Genomic DNA, 25,086 nt, shown 5'->3' on the forward strand with positions numbered 1-25,086 from the left:
TTTCCAGGCTTTCACTGCAGCCTCTTTCAGTTGTTGTTTGTTTTGGGGGGTTTACTCCCCTCAGTCTCCTCTTTAGCAGGTAAAATGCATGCTCTATAGGGTTTAAGTCTGGAGATTGACTTGGCCAGTCTAAAAGCTTCCACTTCTTGCCCCTGCTGATGAACTCCTTTGTTGTTTTTGCAGTGTGTTTGGGGTCATTATCTTGCTGCATGATGAAGGATCTCTCTATCAGTTTGGTTGCATCTTTCTTTAAAATTGGCAGACAAAGTGTTTCTGTAGACTGCCAAGTTCATTTTGCTGCTGCCATCATGTGTTACATCATCAATGAAGGTTAATGATCCCGTCGCAGAAGAAGCCATGCAAGCCCAAGCCATGACATTTCACAGATGAGCTTGTATGTTTGGGATCATGAGCAGATCCTTCCTTTCTCCAAACTTTAGCCTTTCCATCACTTTGGTAAAGGCTCATCTTTGTCTCATCAGTCCATAAAACTTTGGCCCAGAATTTCTCAGGCTGCACTTTTTGGCAAAATCCAGTCTGGCCTTCCTATTCTTTATGCTAATGAGGGGTTTGCATCTTCTAGTGTAGCCTCTGTATTTTTGTTCGTGAATGATTAATCTTCATTGATGATGTAACACATGATGGCAGCAGCAAAATGAACTCGTCAGTCTACAGAAACATTTTGTCTGCCAATTTTAAAGAAAGATGCAACCAAACTGATAGAGAGATCCTTCTTCATGCAGCAAGATAATGACCCCAAACACACTGCAAAAACAACACAGGAGTTCATCAGGGGCAAGAAGTGGAAGCTTTTAGACTGGCCAAGTCAATCTCCAGACTTAAACCCTATAGAGCATGCATTTTACCTGCTAAAGAGGAGACTGAAGGGAGTAACCCCCCAAAACAAACAACAACTGAAAGAGGCTGCAGTGAAAGCCTGGAAAAGCATCACAAAAGAAGAATGCAAAAGTTTGGTGATGTCAATGGGTCGCAGGCTTGATGCAGTTATTGCAAGCAAAGGATTTGCAACAAAATATGAAGTCTTATTCACTTTAATTTATTTTAAGTGTATCTGTTCCAATAGTTTTGCTCACCTAAAAATGTGGCGTTCCTTTATAAATAATGCTATCTTCTAAGTCGTGTATCAGATCCAGATGGAAATACCTGGAAATAAAAGCTGAAATGTTGATCTCTTGTCTCATGTTCATCTTTTGGTGTCAAACCCAAATGTTTCCAGTCTACAGCAAAAATAAGGGAATTGGCCTCACTGTTCCAATACTTTTGGAGGGGACTGTAGTTTAAAGTTTACTATCCTCCCCCACAGACTGGTGTCCAAACTGGCAGAGCTGGGTCTGTCCCCGTCCAGCTGCTGCTGGATCCCGGACTTCCTGACACATTGCTCCCAGAGGGTGAGAGTCTAGGCCCCTATGATTATTATTTTTTATTTTTTGATGATTTTTATTCTTTTACTACGGTTCTTTTAATGCATATTTTTGCACTTCAGTTTGGTTGTACAATGTAAATGGTAAATGGACTTGTACTTCTAAAGCACTTTTCTAGTCTTTCTGACCACTCAAAGCGCTTTTTACACACTACTCATCACATTCACCCATTCATACACATTCACTCACTGATGGTAGAGGCTGCTAATGTAAGGAACCATCAGTATAAGCTAATCTTATTTGTACACATTCACATACCGCTGAACAACAGAGGGAGCAATTTGGGGTTCAGATTCTTGCTCCAGGACACTTCAACATGTGAGTGCCGGAGCTGGGATCAAACCACCAACCTACAATGGCAATAAAGATATATTCAATTCTTTATAGTACAGGCTATGAATAAACTTAACACTTTTCTTTGCAACCAGTGGTTATCATATGAACTTCCAAGTAATTGGAGCAAGTGTCAGGCATGATGCAAAGAATCAAGTGCTTCTTATTTGATCTAATCTGTAAAATGTGATGACATAATAAAAAAAAACCACATTAAACTGGAGCAAAATGTGACATATTTTGGATGCTTGATCTTTCAACCATGAGTTGATAATGATGCAAAACACAACATTCCTCACACTGTAAATCTGGCACTGCTGCAAACAATCTACTGCTCACTGAAAAGCTTGCAAAAACACATTTATTGTATTTTGTTCCTGTACTGTACCTTCATCGCAGCAGTTTGTTGGCCAAATGGTGCCATTCATTTATTTTTGCAAGTTATTCAATGTGCAGGAGTTTGCTTGAATTTTTTTGGGGGGGCTCAGACACACCTGACTTCCAAAAATGTTCTGCAATCTACTTAGAAGTTGGAACTGCAACAGTCAAGTTTTTGTTACTACATGACAGTTTGGTCAGCCCAGGGGCGTTGCTAGGCATAAAGTTCTAGTGGGGCACAGGCCCCCTACTATTTCCCCTTCCTCACACACACACACGCACGCACGCACGCACGCACGCACGCACCCACCCACCCACCCACCCACCCACACACACACACACACACACACACACACACACACACACACACACACACACACACACACTTTTAATGGGCAGGTGTTTTCTCGTGCGCTCTAAAGAGAGCCAGAGTTTTTTTCCAGTTAGTGAAACCAGTGCTCACAAATGTGTCATGTTTCATGTGTTTACCAAACATCCTATATGAGAAACAAAAAGCTGCATCTCTATTTACAGAATATTTTAACCAGGGAAAGCTTTCAAACCATTGTGAATTTAATGATCTTTTTTTTTTTTAACCCAAAGCACTGCTGGGGATAGTGGGACTTCACTTGTTTAGGAATTAATGAATGTATGGGAAACACTGCGGTGGATGCAACACATTAACAACAGCTCCTAAAGTCTTTTCCTTTACTTCCGATGGCCAGTCCGCCCCTGATACTGGGGCACAGCACATTTATACTGAGGAACGTTTCCCAGTAAAGGGGGTCTGGCAACGCCCCTGGGTCAGCCTCTCTCTGTTCTGCACAGACCACATGATACTGATTTTGCTTTACTGCTTGTCTTATCATACAATCTTTAAAATAAGCTGACACAAATAAAACATTAAAAGTAGGACTGGGTGATAAATCGATAATGATAATTACCATGTTATTATTTTTCTCATTTTAAATATAACCAATGTTTGATAAATATTTGATATATTTAAATCTGTAATTACACACCCCAACCACTGCAAAGGGTGACATTCTTACTTGATACAGTTAAATAAATATACTTACATGATGTGGGTAAAGGAAGAGCAAGAAGACAACTTCTGCTGTGCATTTGGAACACTTTTAATGTGCACCAAGACCGTAGTACAACTCAACACTGAATAACTGTGATGCTTTCAATGCACTGTGGGAAACAATATCACTCTGCCTGCAACTCTTAGTAATCTTAAAGGGGGGCGCACTACTCAAAACAATACTCTACTAAACTTATACACAGTTAACAGTTAGATATTACTTATTTGTTCAGTTAATTCAGATTGTGCAAAGTATCTCAACCTGAGAAAAATAAGACTCTACAAACTAAAACTTCATAAAAATCTAATCTTAAACAAAAGACCTGCTTATTGTTAGAACCGTCAAATATGAGGGATTCAAGCAGCTTATCTGAGTACTAAATTCCAGATACAAGCTAACTGTCAGGTTTCTTTAACTTTCACCCAGGACCAAAATCTGCCTCTAAATTTAAATGAAATAATAATTTGATATTTAACCTGCTAATCATTGGTATCAACCGATATGAACAATACTACTTTTAATATCCCCCAGCTCTAATTAAAAGACAAAATATACACTCAATAAAGCAGTCAGACTTCCCACATGTTCTGGTTTTCTTTTTAATGAGAAAATAATCATAATATGTATAGTAGGTGTATAACTTGTGAGCCTTACATATGCTATAAAATAACAAAGCAGAATATGAGCATACAAGTGGTTAACATAGGATCAGAGGTTATACTGGAGAGTGTAGAATACGATTGCGTCATCACACACCAACAGTGTGAGTCCCGCACTGAAGCTCAGGTGCTTCAGCAGGCCAAAACAAGCTGATAAATAAATCCTCTCTGCACCATGAATCCAAACATCCAAAGCATAATAATAATCATTAGAATAAATCACACCACCTCTGCTTGTGCATGATGTCGGTTAACATTTCAAAAGCATTATGTTCTTGATGAGAACTCAATCAAAGTTGGGGTGCAGTTGTGTCATGACATGTGTGTAGTTGTATGTGCTGGTATAATAACAGTTTTTCTATGTGCTGCTGCAGCTGCAGTAAAGTACAGATGTTGTCTTCTGATTTTTGTTGCTTTGAGCTCTAATTTAGCGACGATTGAAGCGTACTCTAACCCTGCATCTAGAATAGGCCACTGTACTTTACAAAGAAGCTGTATCTGTTATTATGTGACATCTAGAATCTAACCTCTCTCATAAAGAAGTGCTGACTGATGAAACCATGTTCCTCATGTCTGTCATGAGTTGATGTTTACTTTTTTTCCTTGTGGTTCCTACCTGTGTTTATTCTGTATTTTTTATCCTTTGTCTCCCTTGTGTGTTTGTTGTTGTATTTTCTTGTGTTTTAGTCTGGTCTATTGTGTTTCCTGTTTTATTTTGTAGTTCTGAATCACTGTGTTTCCACTTTAGTTTCACTTCCTGCTCTTGTGTGTTTCCCTCCTTTTCTGATTAACCTTATTAGTGTCCTGTGTTCCACACCTGTGTTAATTACTCTGTGTATTTAGTTTCTCTGTCTCTCCTGTGTTTGTGTGTTCCTATATTTTCCCCATTGTTTCCCCTTGGAGCCATTTTTGGACATTTTAAGTAGTTTTTTTTTTTTTTACCATTTTACCATTTGATGTTAAAACTTTTTCTTTTCCATCTGCACTTGGGTCCTCCTTCTACCATTTTCCCACCACCGGGACAGAATGATCCAACACAGAACAAGAGAAAAAGAGACACTAAATACACAGAGTAATTAGCACAGGTGTGGAACACAGGACACAGGGGAAACTAATCAGGGTAATCAAAAAGGAGGGAAACACACAAGGGCAGGAAGTGAAACTAAACTGGAAACACATGGAACACAAACTACAAAATAAAACAGGAAACATGACTAAACTAAGAAAAACAAGAAAATACACAAAGGACTACAACACAAGACATGGATCACTAAACACAAGGAAGACATGGGGAGGAACCACGGCATGAAACACAAGGAAAAAAACAAACTAAAGATCAACTCATGACAATGTCTGCATAAAATGTGTCTCTCTGTTACTGTGTTTGTAAGCCAGACTTGAGCTTTTCTCTTCTTCTTCTCTGAACTCATGTGGCAGATAAATCTCATATCAACATCCCTTGCCACTGTGAAATTTGTTGGGTTGACATTCTTTCTGCTGAACTACAAAAACATCGTATTAAAAGGGACACTACGTCTTCAGATATTTTCCCACATTTCATGTTATGTCAGATTTGTTTTACACAAGAACCAGGAGGATTCTCTGGATGGGAAGAAAAGGGACACATTCCAGAGAGGCACAAGTCCTTGGTTTTTCGTTTGTGTAGTTACTGGCATTGCGTTTCCCTCAAGAGAGATCATTAAATAGATTCAGATTATCTGCTTGGAGAAGCTTGTCCTGCACTCAGCTTGGGACTGGCCCCAATAAATAAATTAGAGAGTCATTATTGTTAAGGGTCAGGATGTGTCTCAAAATTCTTTATATTTTGTGCAATTTTACCTCAGTGTACATTTATATTTCAGCATTAAGCTGAGGATTGGAATCAGTGTGAGAAGCAGAAAGGTTAGTACCTTGCTGAAGGACACTTACGCAGGACACTCTAGTACATGTGGTGATAAAAACTGTAACCTGTGCTTCCCTAGAAAATCTCAAAAACAAAAAAATCTCAAGGCTTCAATAAACAAGAGAACTAAGATTGAAAAGTACAATCAATTTGCTTATTTCAGCTCAAGTGGTTCTGAAAACTGTTAGCACAGCCAAACAGGCACATTTTTACTTTCCCACACACTCCTGCAGGCTCCATGGGTTATTCTGGTTGGGTTTCAACATCCAAGTTTTAAAGACAAATTGTGTTCTCTACACCAGGAAAATCCACAGTATCACCACACTCCCAGAGGCCTGTATTGCATTAATTTTCAGTCAATTTACAAAGCAGAAAATCTCATCATCCTGCCAATCAAAGCTCTCAATACACATAGTAAAAAAAAACTGACAACCTCAACGTGTGTGTCTCTCCTTGAGCAGACATTCAGCCTGTTGCTGCAGTTTGTTGTGTGCTTGTTTCAGGTCAGGAAAGGAGTATAAGGTCATGCACCCACCCAATCAATACTTGTTAAATAGGTTTTAAAAGCAAAGACCGACTAAATAACATTCTGTTTTGGTATAACAAATATTTATAAAAAGCCTTTCTAATATTTTTCATCAACTTATCCTCAGCTAGCAAGGTATAGCAGATACACGGCAGTCGCCCAACAGGAATCTCAGTATATCATAAATCAAATACACAGTCCTACCTCAGTATAATACATGAAACAACTGCTTACATCAGAAAGCACAGGTCAACAAAGCGACATAACCAGCGAGGGTAAAATAAAGGATTCTTATATAAACCTTCAGACCGAGCCCTTGAATTAATACAAACACTGAAGTGATGCAAACATGAACCCACCATTAGCCTCCCCCCCCCCATCTGTTTATCTGTGTTTTTAAGAACTACCTTCTATCTAATGTGGTTGGGTCTTCGCTCTATGGTTTAATGCAGAATAGCAGAAGATAAAATACATCATACATATTGTGCATCCCACAATCACTGATTTTCTAAGGCAAAGTTGAACATCGATGCTAGTTTAGCTACTTCCATTGCTAGCATTTAACAGTTCAAGGAGGCTGACGCTTGAATGGGCACTTAAGATTTATCACAAATACTTGAGAAGACTGCAAAGCTCCACCGACATGTAATCCACAGGAGGACCTGCAGAAGATAAATCTATATGGATTTTGAAAGTGATGCTCCATACTTCAGCATTGCAATATCCAATAAATTCTGAGCGTGTGATCAGGCCTCGTCCTCTTTTTCTCTTTCAGTTTCACTACAGTCACTCTGCAAACACCTGCTTGTCCATCCCATGTGTTATTTCATATGGTTGGGGTTCACATAAAGCACCCTTTTTCAAAACGGTCAATAATAACTGTCAGGCAACCTGTCTAAGTAAAATCTTTACAGCTCAACCTGAAGATCACAAAAAAAAGTTACAGGTGAATCAACAATCCTATGAATATTTGAGTCATTCAGCGTCTAGCAACTATTCAAAACCCTTAATCCAAAACGTGTTTCTTCTTCTTAAACCGCCATAAAGACCTTTCAAAGTGTCTCTGTATCAGACTTTCTTTAAACTCATCTCAGCTCTTTAAATGTCTCTCACATACTCAGTCTCTTAACATACTCCTTCAGTGCTCTTTAATGCACAGGTCCAAAAACACAACATTATGCATCTCTTCAATGAGACCTCTGGGTCATGTAATCACCAGAATACTATAAGTGAAATAAATACTGTTTCCTTTCTTCTCCTTCATCCTTCACTTTCTCTTCCTCCTCTTCTCCTCATGATTGCATTTTTTAGTCTCTTCATCCTCCCTTAACTGTATATGAGAGGAGCTTTTTACTCCTCCTCTTCCTCTTCTTCTTCCTCCTCCTCCTCTTCCTCCTCCTCCTCCTCTTCTTCCTCTTCTCCCTCATTAGCATAGATGCCAGCTTCCCACTTCTTTGCCATGTCGCTTTTCCTCCTGGTGACACGAGTAGCCTCCAAGACCTGTCAAGTACAGAAGAACCAATCAGACAAAATAGAAAACACAAGAAAAGGAAGACAGCATGCCACGGTGACTTCAAATGGCATGCAGTGTGTTTCAAAAACTGAGCTGTTTGTGTTTTTAAAAATCATCTGCAGTACTTGATGATAAAACAAGGGTAGTTTTACTCCATCTCAGGGATAGTGTCATGCTCTGTTTTGCATATTATGTTTCACCATCAGTTGCCAATGCAAAAACATTCTCACACACACACATTGATCTACAAACATATGAGCAAATCTTGTTTCCCACAGAAATCCAGGGTGAAGGTGAAGCTGATAAAGGTGCGTTGTTACAGTCTGACGCAGTGGCTACAGCAATGATTACAGAGTACAATATTCACCACACTGAGCTTCTACTCAAGATTTAACTTGAGTAGTTCAGCTGCAAGCAACGGGGATCGTAACAACCAAAGCGTATGAGTACAACTCAAAAAGTATATTTTCTTTAAATCATCCCATCTGTGTTATTACACATTTATAACCATTATTTCTTACCAGTTATAGTTCAGAGTGGACAAGACCCCTCCGCTTCACATTGGGATTCTAATTCGCTTAACAACCCGCTCACCATTCATTACATAAATACTTTTTAAAATCTCCTTTAATATTAATGTGATTTGTATGGAAGAGGATTAGGGCCGCTGAAAAAAAAAAAAATTAAAGTCAATTTTTTTTATTATTATTATTCTGAGATTAAAGTCAGAATTCTGAGATTAAAGTCAGAATTCTGACTTTATTCTCAGAATTCTGACTTTAATCTTAGAATTCTGACTTTAATCTCAGAATTTTGACCTTAATTTTTTTTCCAGTGGCTCTAATCCTCTTCCGTAGATTTGAAATATAATACAAGTGCATAACATTTAGAGATGGGCATTTCCAGCCAAAACACAATTTGATAATCACTGGCATTGATTCAGCGATTATTCGTAATCCAGCTCTCTAATGGCAGTTTTTTTTTATCAAGTTGAGACAACTTCATCACAATGAAAGTCAAAAATTTTGGAGTGACATTTGACACAGATGTCTGTTTGACACTCATGTGAAAAATACTGTTAAATCCTGCTTCTTCCACCTCAAACAAATCTCCAAAATAAAATGTTTCCTTTTATTTTTTCTTGTCTTGATTATTGTAATGCACCTTTAACAGGTATCAGTCAGAGCTCCCTCTACAGACTCCAGTCTGAACTCAGTTCAAAATGCAGCCACTCGGATTTTAACAGGCACAGTAGCCAGTTTTTTATTGTGTCGATTTTAAGATCTTATTGATTACTTTTAAAATGTTAAATGGACAGGCCCCAAACTATTTAAGAGACCTTTTAACCCCCTATGTGCCTGGGCAGCCCCTCAGGTCTGTGGATGCAGCTCTGCTGGTTGTGCCAAGATCCCGCCTTAGAACAAAAGCCTTTTCAGTCAGAGCTCCAAGACTATGGAACTCCTTGCCACTACCAATTAGACAGTCCACAACCTTAACTGCTTCTAAATCCTCCCACAAAACCTTTTTATATTAGAACGCACTTCTCCACCCCTAAATCGTGGTTACTGCTCTGCATTCAGATGTCCTGTTTTGCTTTCTTTTTTTTTCTGTCTGCCCCGTTTTTATCTGCCTTGTAATTTTCTGCATTCTTTGCTGTGAAGCACTTTGTAACTTTGTTAAAAAAGTTCTATATAAATAAAGTTTATTATTATTATTAACAGCTACTAACACAACACTTGTTGCGCTGTAGATGTAGCAAGTAAAAGTAAACACTCCACGACACACCTGTCACATTAACCAGCACTGGGTTGAGGTGCTGCTATTAGAGGGCACTGGCAGCGTTCGTCTTGACCTTCATGCCAGTGTTTCTGTGATGTAGCGGTGTGGCGTGTATGTTTAAATTTTACAACCATTTTCAGTCTAGGCAATTCTGTTTCTGAATATCACAGCACTACACACACATTTGTTGTTTTCTTCTTCCTTTGCTATATAATGTTGTTAACATTCTTCTCCTCCTGTTAGTTACTTAAATGTGATTAGCAAACAGCTTTAAGACACTCTACAGCCAACATCTGTCAGGAATATCGTATTACAACCAGTCACCGGTGAAAATGATGAAAACTTGTATTTTAAAATGAGATAATAATCACATTAACTCTTCCGATTTTTAACACTTGAACAAATATTGGAGCATTCGTAAAATCCTGTCACATCCCTAATAACATTGTGCATAGTGGGTTCAGGGGGATCAAATGTCACACCAAATCCAGGGACAAGCACATGCAGCACTATCACAGAGCAAACAGTAAGGCAGCAAGACCACAAGCAGACCTGGGACCAGATGGAAATATGTCAAGGTTTCCTCCACAGAAGCGACTCAGTTTAGGTCTGTTTTCAGTCTTTCATGTTTGTTTTATATCTTTTATATCTATATATATATATAACTGAGTAAAGACAAATTAATTGTGTTTCTTGCTTTTATTGATTATCAGATGATTATGGTGTGAATTAAAAGGAGAAAGAAGCACAGAAATGTCAGTGGAAAATTCCATTTGTATTTAAATACTCTCTTTTTTAGTTAAGTGTAAGTGCTTCTTGTGATAACAAATTGTATTCGATTGCTGGAATAAATAATTCCTACAATAACTTTGGAAGAATATACTGAATAAACACATTTTACAATGTAATGTGTAAAACAAATACGTGTTTCTTTAACCTCTACAGACTATATCTAAATCCTCACAGGATTACATTTTTTTCTTTGACTTTAGTCTGACCCAGGTCTGTCAGTTAAGGCACTTGTTGGTGAGAACAGGTTTGGGGTGCATCAGGTACCTCAGTGGTTACCTCTTGAGCCAGCAGCAAACGGGCATACTGACCGACCAGCAGGAGAGAAGCAACAGTACACATAATCAACACATGTGATGAGTACAGAAATAACAAGATCAACAACCTTGCTGCATGTTACAGGGTAAAGGTTCTCTAAGTCAGCATGTATAGCATCAAGTGTGAGGTGCTGCTGAATGGAAAAAAATGGAACCGTTTTCATCATTTTCGGGTTACATAACTTTGTAAAGCTATCTTGCAACATGCTTATTCTTTGCCGACCTAAGGACACAGTTTAGGTCACCAATAGTTAACGTTTTCTCTCGAGAGTGGCCTAATCCTGAACAATGACACTCTGCCAGAAGTAGTCTGGCATTTTAACAAAATCATGTAAAAAAAAAAGAGGATGGAGTCAGAACAAAATTCCCCAAACGTTTGTGCATTACTTTCATTTTCATTTCCTGTTGGGGGTTTGGAAATTCCCTCTGGTGTTGTACAGTATTTGCTCATCATGCCAACAAGCCATAAGAGACTATTAAAAAGACTTAGACCATGTTGACTTTGACAAATCAATTAACCACACTAGTTCAACTGTATATCTTTTACTCACACAACACAGCAGTAATATGGTTAACTTGTATAGCTTAGCAAGAGCCCTGATTATTGAAATAAAGTAACCCATCTTTTGGTCTCATTTAGATTTTGGTGTATGAATTAGCTTCTACAACAAACATCTTATTTTGCAGCTGCCATAAGCAGCTTTGAATGTAAAAGTGTATTTTTGCTACTTAAGTTTCTCCCCAGTACTCACACTGTTGTCCTCCAATTTCTCCTTCCTTTTCACTTTGTGAGATTCATAGTCTTCCATCAGTGTCTGCATCAAGTTTTTGGGTCGACCTCCAGAGTCTTCGCTGCCAGCATCAGACAGGGCTCCTTCTGAGGGCGAGGGGGAGACAGGAGGTGCTGGTCGAACCTTCTCGATCTTCCCTGAGCATCACAAAAGAATACAGCTCTGTTAGGTTAGCTGATGAGACCCACCATGAGTGGTTCAGTGAAGCAGTTTTCTCATATATTGTAGCTGCTTTGTACAAAAAGAGGAAAAAGAGAAACACAGCTTGTGCCTTCCTTTTTTTGTAATATGATTCCTTCGTATCGCTTACAGCTACAATTAAATGGAACAGAGCCATTGTTGATGCTATCAGATACACCTATTATTTTCCTGCAATTACAAGTGTCCACTTATCCTGCAGTCAAAACATGTCAGCCACTGGTGCAACTTAGCTGTATCATTTTCAAATGTTTCAAAGACAGACTTGTTGTTTTCTTTTCTGCTGTCCCTCTTGACTAAATACTTAATGTTAAGTACACACAGACACTTAAAACCCCCAAACGTACAATGTGACAGTGTGTTAAAATTTCATTTAGCAGAGAGACTTATCATTGTTCAAATAATAATGTTGGAATAATTACCTATGAATGATATTTACCCAGATATCCTGTTCATTTGTTCTTGGGTGGAGATATTAGCATGCTAACATTCATGCTAATCTTTTTTGTCCTAATTATGGGGCTTATAAAAATCTTGGGATATGATAAGGATGTCTGTGCAATTTTTCCTACTAATCCTTTCAATAATTACTGAGACATGCCAGAGTGAACTAAAGTTGTGATCAAAAAATGCAACAATAACAACCTTGTACCAGGTGTCTCATACAGGGACCAATGAGAATCACTCTTCTGACGTCCTGACTGACCTGGTGCTGTCCTGGATGTTAGTGTGAGTCTTGCAGGCAGGCTGTTGCTCTTCATCTTATCTGCTGGGGATATAGTGGTTTTCCGCGCCCCCGTCCTCACATTCCCAAAGCTGCTGCTGCTGGAGGTGCTGCTGGGACGGACAGTGACCACCGGCTGGTCCTCCCTTTGTTTCTTCAGCTCCTCCTCCCTCTGCTGAGCTGCTCTGATCTCCTCCTCGATCATCGATAGAGTCCTCTGCTTCTTGGAGCGCAGGCGGAAAGGGCCGCTGGCTTGCTCACCCTCGGGGCCCCGTGCTGCTGTCGCTGTGCTGCGAAGCTCTGCCGCCTCTGAGTATTTGCTGAAGTAGCTGTACTCTTGTTTCTCTGGGCTTGGGGGAGAAGGGGGACGGTAGACTGGGGTTGGTCTAGAAACTGAGGCAACTGTGGCAGCAGCAGGAGCTGGAGTCTGGGCTGAGGAGGCCAGCGCCCTGGCATAAGAGGACTGGATTTTGATCCTAGGGCCTCCATCTTTGGGTCTCTGCGGTGGAGAGATGGGCTGAGAAGGCGGTGACTCAGGCTGTGGTGGCTGCTGTGGAGCCTGTTGTGCCTCTGAAGGGTTCTCTTCCAGGGTGACTCTTACCCCTTGCTGTCTCTCTGGCTGTGGGGAATGGTTGGGTGGGACAGGACTGGAGGCAACTGGTGACTGAAGACCTGGAGCTCCACTACAAGACACAGGAGAGGAAGAAACTGGCACTGGGCTACTTGTAGAAGCTGAAGATGGAGACACAGGGGTGCTCACTTGTGAAGAATTCAAGTCAGACAGCTGCCACTCCTCCCCATTTTGAGCTGCCAGGGCATTTTGGATGGCATTTTGAACCAGAACCCCAGCGTGGTACTCCAGCTCGTCTTCTGTTGGGATGCCACTGGTCTGTCCGTTGACTGGCGTGGTGGGCTGAGGGGTAGGCGGTGACACTGGGGTGAGTGGCAGAGGGGTAGGTGGTAGTGAAGCCCCACTGTCTGAAACATTATCCAGGCTAAACACAGTGGTGTCCTGAGAACGGACTGACAACTCATCCAATCCTGAGTCAGACTCCTCTGGATGGAAACCTGAATGGAAATGGCCCTTTCCGTCTTCGTCCTCACGCAGGATTGTCATCACAGCTCGTGCACAGGTGAACTCCTCAGCCAGTCCTTCACTTGACCAGGTCACGTGACCCTCTCCTGTTTCTGCAAGAATGTCACTGCCCCCCTGGCTGCCCCTGATTACGGTTTTGGAAAAGGGTTTGGCGGAGTATATGTGAGGAGCTACGTCCCTCTTGGTTCCATCCCCCTGCAGAAACTGTTTCCTGGCAGATGAGAAGTCGATCTGCTCCTCCACGATGTCCACCTTCCTGTGTAGGTCTGGGTCAAAAGACACCATTGTGGGAGGGCCTGTTAACTGGGGCTGCAAATAGAGATGGAAGAGCAGAGAAGCAAAGAGAATAAAAGTGAGCCAAAAAATAGACACATGAATGTTGCCTCAGGATAGTATTGTTAATATGACTTTGTGTGTGTGTGTGTGTGTGTGTGTGTGTGTGTGTGTGTGTGTGTGTGTGTGTGTGTGTGTGTGTGTGTGTCGTGAGGGTACCTGTGTGTATGCATAAGGAGTCTGCTTCTGCTGCTTCCTCTCCTGGTATTTCTTGAGGGACTCAAGCTGATCAGAATCCAGCTGTTCTTCCAAAGGGACCTTGAATAAACAAAATGAATGAATGAACCGCAACTCGACACAAACAGTTTGTCAGAAAGTCAATACAGTTTCAATAAACTAAGACTGAATGAGCGATTACCTCCAGAGGAGGGTTCCACCAGCGCTGGGCGATCCCAGGGTTTTTCTTCACTGCCTGGTCTTTGATCAGCTCCATGCGCTCACGCTCCAGCTCTTGAACCTGATGGGGAGAACAAACCAGGAGAAGAGGGGGACAGAAAGTTAAACGTTTAATAACTATCCCATTACTTTGCTATCAAATAAAGACAAGGTATGAAGTGTCTTTGATTCATCATTACGGTTATCTTATCTCTGAGGAAAACCAATCAATCAATCTTTATTTGCACAGCGCCAACTCACAACAAACTTTATTTTAAGATGCATTTACAAACAGAGCAGGTCTGGACCATACTCTATGTAAAATTATTAATTAAGACCCAACATCAAGGCGGGATATGACCCAGTCCCCTCTTACTGACATGCAGGACTTGATCTTAACTCATCTTAATCCACCATGAGCATTGCACCTCGAAGTATTTAGCTAGTTACAGCAGAAAGGAAAACTTCTTTTAACAGGCAGAAACCTCGAGCAGAACCAGACTCATGTTGGACAGCAATCTGCCTCGACCGAGTTGGGGTTGGAAAGAGGGATAGAATGTGATCCACAGCTTATCTTTTGATATGTGCTTAATTTAGTCAGAACTAGCTTTAGAAAGACATTTTTAATTTCAATATTACTGGCAGGGTGTGATTTCTGGATTGTATGAGCTCAGTGGATAAAGGGTGTCCTGTTTTACTCATTGTATAATCAATCTAACTCTATATGAACAAATGTATATCTTTTCTAGAACTATGTGGTTATAAGGTTGGTTTCTTAAAACCTTTCTGGTGAAGAAACATATTTTCAACCTTTGTGTAAATATCTTACAAGTCATATTTTACTTGCCAAGCAAGTATTCAATTAAGTTCAGCTATTGTGTATTCCTCTAGGCTTTCACAAAGGCTACTGCCATTTCAAGGTTGGATATTTATGCCTGTTATGCCACGTCTGCAGCATGGCGGAACTTTGGTACAGCACTGTTGCAGATTTCAATGACTTATAATCATAGTAGCAATGGCTAATATTATTCAGAGTAATATTGTTAATCTAAAGCTTAACATTTCATGTCAAAGCTTGTCTTGCCAAAATCCAGTTTAGGATTTTATCATGTCTTTTTAAAACAATTTATGTTACTTAAGTGTGGCAGAATACAAGACAGTGAGAGGCATGATAATACAATATATGAATAATATATATATATATATATATATATATATATATATATATATATATATATATATATATATATATAATGTATATATATAATAAAATGTGAAAGACAAGACAACAAGTGAACAAGGAGTCAAAACAATGACTAACAGGAACTGACAATGCGCATGTGTGTGTGGGAGAGTGTGTCTTTGTATGTTTGTTGTAGCAAATTGGACAGTGGCTTGAGATTAATTGAATTGAATGGGAGAAAATAATTGAAACAAATCTGAGGGAAGGTTGAGCTAAATAAATAATTAATTGAAACAATCATTAAATAAGTTATAAACAATTAATAATACTGTGGAAATAAAAAATAAAATCAATAATAATAATAATAATAATAATAATGATAATAATGATATTAATAATAATAATAATGATAATGATAATAATAATAATAATAATAATAATAATAATGATAATAATAATGATAATGATAATAATAATAATAATAATAATGATAATAATAATAATAATGATAATAATAACAATAATGATAATAATAATAATAACAATAATAATAATGATAATAATAATAACAATAATAATAATAAAAATGATAATAATAATAATAATAATAACAATAATAATAATAATAATAATAATAATAATAACAATAATAATAATGATAATAATAATAATAATAATAATAATAATAATAATAATAACAATAATAATAATGATAATAATAATAATAATAATAATAATAATAATAATAATAATAATACTTATAATAATAATAATAATAATAATAATAATATGATTTGACCATGTCTAACGCGAAAAAGGGAGCAAAGAGACAATGATCACTGTGTGACTTCCTGTATATTTACATAATGTTCATTTGGTAGGTTTTATTGTTATTGCACTTTTGAGTTATTGCTAATAGCATAAGACAGACTCTGAATCTAGACTCATAATAACAGTGCTGATGTGTTTTTTTGTTACTATGTTTCTGAATTCTGTATTTCTTTAAAGTGTCAACACTATCTAACAGCCAATTACCTCCTCTGAAGGTCGTCTTCTCGTCACTCTGACCTGCTGCTCCTCTCCAGGGGTGAAGAGTTTTGCTGGTCGTCTCTCCTCTTGAAATGCTCGCAGCTCAAACTTGGCCCTGCTGCTCCCAGACTCTTCTCCCTGCACGTGCCCGTTGGTCTTTACAGCAGAGTCGTCCTGGTGGAGGAACGTGGTTTGTCTCTGTCCTTCAACGACGATAACGTGATTAACGGGAGGGGAGGCTGACACACACACAGATGGAGAGTTTCCGTCGATGCTGATTGGTCTGGTGTTCTGTGATGGAGAAGAGTTCCCGTTGGTGGGTGTTTCTGAGGCGTCGTCTAAAACCTGGTCCAAGTAACGGATCTCCTGTAGACACAGCAGATAATCAAATTAACATTGTGTAGACTGCTGTGCTGTGTAGTGAAGAGTTAATACGCTCATAGTAATCAGCCAAGTAAGCCGTTGTTTTAACATAGTAAAAAAACATGGGGGAGTGATCATAAGTATATATTCATCATGAAAGAGCTAGTATACCTGCACAACCTCGCTGTCAGAAGTTACACCAACTGCATTGTGGGCTCGATTAGTGGGGCTGCTCAGGCAACCATGTTGGATCTGCTGGCTCTCCACTTCCATGCTTGCTGGCCCGTCTGAGATAACACTGACCAATTCCTGGAAACTGACGCTCTTCAGGGCTCTCTCTCTTGGTATGGGGTCACTGACATCCTCGGCTGCCCGCCACGATTTCTGTGTCAACAAATAAAGAAATGCACTTCAGAGATTTGTATGCTATTCACTCTCAGAGGAACATTCCAATAAAAACATGAAGAGGGAATTTAAAGATAACTATTTCTGACAATGTCACTCAGGGAGGTCACACTCTTTGAAAAACACAAATACCTCATAGAAATCTATCTGTCTGCATTGCAGTAGTGCTAAACCTCTGCAGCAGCAGGAGAGTGTATTTTGGCTGGTTTCCACCACTGGGGGTCGCCATCTCCCATGCTGGTTCTCTGTCAGACCAGAAACTCAGCTGCCTGGGTCAAAACACGGTTCTCTTAAAAATCTGTACCTCAGACCATTGGTTAGTAACTGAAATATGATATCTCTTTCATATCTGCCTCACAGTTTCATCTCTTGGTATATTAAAAGAACAGCCAAGCTGGTAGGTGAGGTGATACATCATTTAACTGTAAGTTATAATAATGGTTGAAAAGAAGACAAAAGAAGTAGGGTGATATCTCTGCAAACAACAGTGGGGATACAAAAACTTTATTTCCCTCTTCACAGAATTTATTTTTATGGTTCTTGTCGCTTCATTAAAGGCATCATTTAACATGTAAACATTATGTTTTCCTCTCACTGCAGAGGAGGGTGTCAGCAAAGAAACTCCTGCTTCTGCTGTTTAAACACATTTTCTCTGTGAGACACACTTTCATTGACTATCTTCCCAAGCTCAGCTGTTCACAGAGCAGTTCTGCTGATGTGTTTTTGGATTAAGAGCCAGGCTCAAGGCCATCCCATCAGTAGCTTTTATGAGAGAGACGAACGGATTCCAAAAACGTAATTTCCCTGCTGAATCAGTCCACGCAGAGGAAGAAATGAGTTGTCAAAATGTAATAAAAGGTGTCTTCAAATGGCTTCCAAATCAAACGAAATCTGCCAGCTCAGTCAAATACATTCAACACACCACGAACAAAGATGACCCAATAATGATATCCCTATTTAAACTAAGAAAGCACAAAGCCTACATGCTTAATCCAACTGTCTATAATATCTGACATGTATGTTACACTCCTATATTGAAAGATAATATGAATAAAATAAGCTCCTTTGTCATTGTTAATAACAACAGACACATAACCCACACACACTATGCTTGCTCCAATCAATGGAGGACCACCAGTGTGTAACAAATGTACAAGCAGTTGTTGAGTATCCAGCTAAAAGACACATTTGTTGACACACTGGCATGCAGGGATCAAACCTGTGACCTGCTTTTGTAAACCATCCCTCTGACACATTCCAGACCAATGTTTAGCAACTAGCTACGCTAACACACTCCTCTTTTTATTGTGCTTTCTCCACGGGCCACTTTCAAAAACTCCAGCTTTATTACCTTACACCAGTTACACTTCTATGCTAAGGATGTGTTTGCTTCTATTAAGGGCTGTTGACTCTCCTCTTTGTAGAATGTGGGAGACTGTGTGCAGGGATTTAATGAGAGGCACTTCACTGAATTGGTTCACTGTTCAGTTGAAGTAGTCACAGCCATAAGGAGGAAGTGTTTCATTTGTACCCTTTTTCACTTTAAGACTCAGACATGTACCAGACTGCCAGTTAATGAAAATCATGGGAACCACTACTGATGTCACAGTATGATGAATCAACATTAGGTGTTTCTGAAGAATTCAGGTTTCACAGTGAGGCTGTTTTTCTTTCCCTCTGTTTGTCCTCCCTCCTTCTCTTTTCTCTTTCTTGGTATTAGTTCACTCTTCAGCTAAATCTCTTTCTTCATCTTTACTGCTCTTTTTCAGTCTTTTTTTCTTCCTTTTATGCTTTGTTTCTCTTCTCTATGGTTGTAAGAGTGAAGAAATTGTGGTTAGAGATGAAGTCACATGGTGGATTACACCCTGTCTCTTCTCAAAAAGCCTTCATTGGTGGATATAATGAAACAACACTTCACAAACTCTCCTCTCCATTTCTTGTCCACCCTCACTTCTGTCTCCTCCCCTCTTTCCCTCATTTCTTTTAATTCCACCGAGAGAAAAAACATTCTCTGAGGGCATTTTGGTAACCCATCTGGCTCAGTCACATGCTACCGTCTCAATTCATGCTGTCTCATGAGTCTGTGATACACTCTCTTAAAGAAATACATCACATCTGGCCATGAGATCTTTAAAAGTTTTAAATAGCACATCTATATGTTGTCTGATGATACTAGTGCTAAAAGCTATATACAAAAACATTATAGGAAGAACACATTAATGCTTGTGACAATGAGGTCATCTCAAAAGGGTGTGTCCACAGCCATGCTAGTAGCTATGAGGTCGTACTCGGGAACAGCACTGGTCTAAGCACAGTCCAGGCAGATGGCTGGTTAACATGAGTCTGGTCCTGCTGGAGGTTTCTGCCTGTTAAAGGAAGTTTGTCCTTGCCACTGTAACTTGCTAAATGCTGCAAAGTGCTCTGCTCATGGTGGATTAAGATGAGATCAGACTGAGTCCTGCCTGTAAGATGGGACTGGATCTTATCCTGTCTTGATGTTGGGTCTTTAAATAATATAAACATTGAGTACGGTCTAGACCGGCTCTGTTTGGAAAGAGTTTTGAGATAACATTTGTTGTGATTTGGCGCTATACAAATAAAGATTGATTGACTGATTGAAACTAATTGTTAACATCAGCATGCTAACATGCTTATACAATAATAACACTATAATGCTGATATCACCAGGTATAATGTTAAAAATAGTTTAATTCTAACATTTTCTAAGCTGCAACAACACAGCTGAGGATGAAGGAAATGCCATTAGCTTTGTAGCTATTTGGTCTTAAGCTGCATTAAATCTGATTACGGCGCTAGATGAGAAGTCTGACTGAGGATCTAAAAGAGGAAACAATTGGTTCTTTTCAGGTCATGAATAACTGCACACATTTGTACAGAAAACCTCTGAACAGTTTTTGCACAAGATGAAAAGTCTGTCAAAGAGGAATCAACAAAGTAATTAGGATGTTCGAACAAACTGTAACAGCAATTTATTTCAGTCTGTGCCAAAGTGGTGGGCCAATCAATATGGAACACAACATAATGAGCATTGTTTCATTGATAGATAATCTCTGGGTGTTTTGGTGTACAAACACCACAGCAAACAGGGATTCAGAAACAAATGACAAAATATGTTATTATAAACACATTTGATTCTTGAGACAAACAATTCAACTTTTAGCAACAAGCTAATTTGTCAAGTTTTAGCTGAAGTGAATTCTTTGACACACTAAACTTAGAGTGATGAACATTACAGAAAGGTTTTAACTACAATGTTCTGTAGTCTTGTTTCCTTTCAGATCCACTTCCTTTGTTTTCTTCTCACTCCCACACTCCGTACACCAAAGAGTCAAATGATATTTGAACCCAGATAATGACATTAGCCACCATGTGAGGACCAGATGTCACACCCACACAGATCACGTCTTCTGTTTTGTCACATATGACCAATTGTATATACTGTATGCATAAGCTCATGTGCAGGAATGTGTGTGTGTGTATGTGTTGGAGAGTGTGTCCAGCAGGCAAGACAGTGCAGAGGGGGAGGATATCCTGTTACGGCCTGAGGAAAATGGTACTACAGGACAAGAATGTCTCATGTGCAATGCTATTCTGCTGCCACACATGTGCACACAAAAGGCGTGTGTGTGTGACTTTAGCCGTGCAGCAGTGCATGCTAGCTTGAATGTGTTCTTCCGAGTGTGTATTTTTTCATTGTAGGTGTGTGTTCACGTGTGTGTTTGACTCCTGTGAGGTGAGCTGACATTCCAGGCATAGCTGTCCTCAAGGCTCGGACTCTAATACTTGCGATGAGGGACATTGTAAGAAGTTGTGTGTGTGTGTGTGTGTGTGTGTGTGTGTGTGTGTGTGTGTGTGTGTGTGTGTGTGTGTGTGTGTGTGTGTGTGTGAGAGAGAAAAATCATGTAACTAACAAAAAGTGAGTTACATAAACATCTGAAAGAGTGAGAATGTGTTATTACTGTGTTATTGAGTGACAGATTAGGCTCCATTGGCATGTAATGATGCATAAGTGTTCATGGAATGGTTACACAGCTGTGTTCACATAGTGCGAATTGTCATATTAGACCCACATCCTCACCACAATGAGGCGTCAGCTGGAAAAGGACAGAACATGAAGGAAAATCTTACAAAGCAGACATTTTTAAGACTGTAGCCTAATTTAAGGATCTATTTTAGGGTGAGCACGAGGCTTTAACGTTTTGAGCCAGGTGTTAATAATATAACAGGGTTAGCTAAGGTTGTCTTTTTTATATTTATAGCTTCAGAAAGCAAAACTTTATCAACCATATAACTTTGGAGAATAGGTTTAAGTTAGGCATCTTACAGGGATTGTGTATTTAATGTCATGGAGAGTCATAAAAGTGCCACAATCGTGAGTGTTTCTGAGTCAGCTCAGCATCACTGTCTGTCTGTTCTGTCTAAATGCTGTCTCATTCTCTGCCTCACCATTCCCTTCACATCTGGAAAAGCTTACGCTCTCTGGCTGTGATGCACAAAAATCACAAACACTCGCATACACACACAAACATACACACTCGGGCTGCATGCCTGAGACGCTGGGGGGGGGGGGGGGGTTTGTACTCGAAAGCCAGAATATGAAACACTGGAGTACTCCTTCATTGGAAATAAACACACAACCTTGTCGTCTTTCTCACGCTTTTCTTTCAGTTCCTCTCTATCTCAAAGACAAACACACTTTCCATCATTCAAATGTCACGTCATAACTTTGTCTGAGCTCACACTGTAGCCTGAACACATGGCAACTGTAAAAATGAAAGCCTTGTGAAATACACACACACACACACACTGAGTTCCAGTGTAATCCAGAGCAGTCAGTGTTCAGGCTCTGTTTCCTGGCTGAATATGAGCCTGTGAAGAAACTGGATCCTGCTGCTGGTTTAGCCCGGTGTTCTCATATCCAAACTACCTGGATTGTGAACCCAGGCTGAACAGCAGCACTTGTTAAGATTCAAACGTTATCTGCTTCATACAGTTTGAAAATATTTAATGAAAGTAAAGTTACACCACTGACAAGCTGACTAAGTGGTTAAGCGGTTGGCAGTGTCAGCATTTAGACAGGTGGGCTGTGTGAGGGAGCTAACAGCTGGCAGAAACATCAGGAAAGAAGACTATGAGAGGTGTTCAGAGTCTCAAGAGCGCACTTAAGGTCTCAACTTCGAACTTTGTGATTTGCTAAAGACAACATTGCTGTTCTAGAGTTGATATTTAATCTAATACAACAATAAGAGCAATAAGAACGTGACACTGTGGTGAAGTGAAGTGAAGTGAAGTGAAGTGAAGTGAAGTGAAGTGAAGTGAAGTGGACTCCTGCCCACTCTGACACTTCCTGAATTTTAACCACTATCAGCAGCTTTTGTGTCTCCTTCTTTCTTCAAATCAGAGTTTCTTCTATCTAACCACACAGAAATGCCATAACAACAGCACAACAGAGCTGTCATACAACTCAAGAAAGTCAAATACAATAAGTAAGTTCAGCACTCACCTGCTGCTCTGACAAATATCCTTGTCTCAAAAATAGATGTGTCTATTTTAGTGAAATCAGTACATCCATGATGTGTTTAAAAATGAAAGAGTTTACAACCATCCATGTGCGTTCTGTCTTTTACAAGCTTTATCCGTTTTCCTATTGAGCTCTGTTCACCTCACTCCAGCCTCGGTCCGTTCTGTTCCAGATAGTGGGAGTGCCGGACTTTTCCCTGGCCAAGCCTTTTCCTCCCCTTCTTCTCCTCCTTTTCCTCCCCTCCCATCTCTTTCCTCTCCTCCACAAAGCCTCTCCTTTCTCAGTAACATTCCTGCCGGCTGCTCGGTAAGCTGTGATGTCATGGCATAACTGTGTGCATATGTGTGTGTTTCTGCAGATGCCCTCCTGCACAAAGACCCCATCTGTGCAGGCCCTCATACAAACACACCCACACACACGCAGCAAAAACATCCACCCTGTGGCTCCCCACTCCTCCCTTCCTATTAGACCATGCTCTCTCTCTTTCTCCACTTCACACGTATGTTGCTTGCCCACTCTCTCTTTAACCTACAGCTCCTGTTGAAACTGAGAAAAGAGAGAAAGAGGGAGGCGGTGATGAAGACATGATGAATGAAGAGAGGGGAAGGGGATGATAAGGGAGGTAATGGTGCTTTTTTTTCTCATCATCACCATGGGACTGTTGACTCAGTCCAGTATGATGGATAGAATGATGAACTGTCTGTACACACCCAGTGATCTGCTAAGTTATCTTAAGACCTCAAAGTATTCAGTTATAACTTCTTCCAGGGAAAATTGTACATGAAGCCAAATGATTTAAATGTTTATCTACCTTAGAAAAAAATGTATGACAAAAAAAAAATGAACTGAACTTTGTTACCAATTAAAGCAGTATACCTCTAGACAGTTTTAGCATCACTCTAAGGCGTTCTTTCTGTAACGCTTAGTGTGTGAGTGTGTTTGTATTGGGTTATAGGATCAGGCCTGTGGAAACTGGAGCTGACCTGAGTCACGGTTCACTTTCTCCGCTCACAAACACAACATCAGGATGCACTGGAAGCACTTTCCTCGAATTTAAAAGATCAGCTAGGAATATTATGCTCACAGTTGCTAAATGGTGGAGGGTACAACTGCAAGCTAGGTACCCCTGTCAAAATACATTAGAAAAAATTATACTTTAAAGACTTTTTTCTTAGAGACAAATAAGAAAATAAAGTCTTTTCAATCAATCACTCAATCTATATTTGTATAGCGCCAAATCACAACAAGGCTTTTAGCAGGTCTAGACCATACTCTATGTTAAATCATTAACAAAGACCCAACATCAACACAGGATAAGATCCAGTCCCCTCTTAAGACAGGACTCAGTCTGATCTCATCTTGATCCACCATCAGCATTGCACCTCACAGTGTTTAGCTAGTTACAGCAGCAAGGAAAAACTTCCTTTTAACAGGCAGAAACCTTGAGCAGGACCAGACTCATGTTAGACACACATCTGCCCCTACTGAAAGCTATTAACTGTGGTGTTGACACAGTGATCCTGGGAACTACTTCAGTACCAATTAGGACATTTCCTCCTTAATGAAAAAAAAAAACTGAACCATGGATGTTTCTTAACATTTGACTTTGTCAGAAACATGAAAATACAGCACAGATCATTTTCAGAACATATAATGTTTGAATTGAACACTATAGTGTTACTTTTCTCCCCTAACCTCTGCAATGAAGTTAAGCAGGATATTCCAAATGCAGCCTGACTTTGACCTACTATAGATATTGTCTATTTTACTTTGAATGTATTGGAATTATAATGGTACTTTAAAAACAGCAGGGTAGACAGAGAGGTTATCCCACTTTGTAGTTTGCAAAGAAACACCAGTGAAAGCTCATGAGTGCCCATTAACAGCTGTGTGTCGAGTCAAACTGTTACAAGTTGTCTTTCCTCACTTCACTTCTCACTATTTCTCATTTCTCTCTTCATCAAAAAGTACAAGGCAAAGCAAACAAACACAGTCATCAAATGTTGTATGTCCAAATACAAACCCATCCAATTCTAACCCTTTGAAATTCCCATGTTTGAAATGAATAATATTCACAAAGCTCCTCCACACTGTCCAAAGGGGGGTGTTGGACATTTGCTTCAGAGAGGGTGAAAAGTTATCATAAAGTTGTAGCTTCATACTTATGATTGACTGTCACACTTCTGTTGTTGATTATTTTGCATTAAGTACATTCAACATCCCATTAATTTCAATTTATCAATTTAAGATTTAATGTTTGATAACTTGTTTTGCTTTATGTCATGTGACTCTTTGTAAGGAAGCTGGCGTTTGGATTTTC

The 25,086-nt window shown here is 39.6% G+C and overlaps 1 protein-coding gene across 1 annotated transcript in view; it reads right to left on the reverse strand.

Annotated features, from left to right (window-relative positions):
• Window positions 1-6,396: 6,396 nt before the first annotated feature.
• Window positions 6,397-25,086, reverse strand: part of LOC117831581 — a 119,971-nt gene continuing 101,281 nt past the window's right edge. The window contains exons 10-16 of the mRNA XM_034710329.1: window positions 16,991-17,203; window positions 16,463-16,822; window positions 14,228-14,326; window positions 14,029-14,127; window positions 12,423-13,845; window positions 11,480-11,655; window positions 6,397-7,829 (exon numbers count right to left, since the gene is read on the reverse strand). Of these exons, the coding sequence (XP_034566220.1) occupies window positions 7,680-7,829; window positions 11,480-11,655; window positions 12,423-13,845; window positions 14,029-14,127; window positions 14,228-14,326; window positions 16,463-16,822; window positions 16,991-17,203 (2,520 nt within the window). The 3' untranslated portion in view covers window positions 6,397-7,679. The remainder of the gene's footprint in view (window positions 7,830-11,479; window positions 11,656-12,422; window positions 13,846-14,028; window positions 14,128-14,227; window positions 14,327-16,462; window positions 16,823-16,990; window positions 17,204-25,086) is intronic.

Source organism: Notolabrus celidotus, chromosome 19 (assembly GCF_009762535.1).
Source record: "Notolabrus celidotus isolate fNotCel1 chromosome 19, fNotCel1.pri, whole genome shotgun sequence".
Lineage (NCBI taxonomy): Eukaryota > Metazoa > Chordata > Actinopteri > Labriformes > Labridae > Notolabrus > Notolabrus celidotus.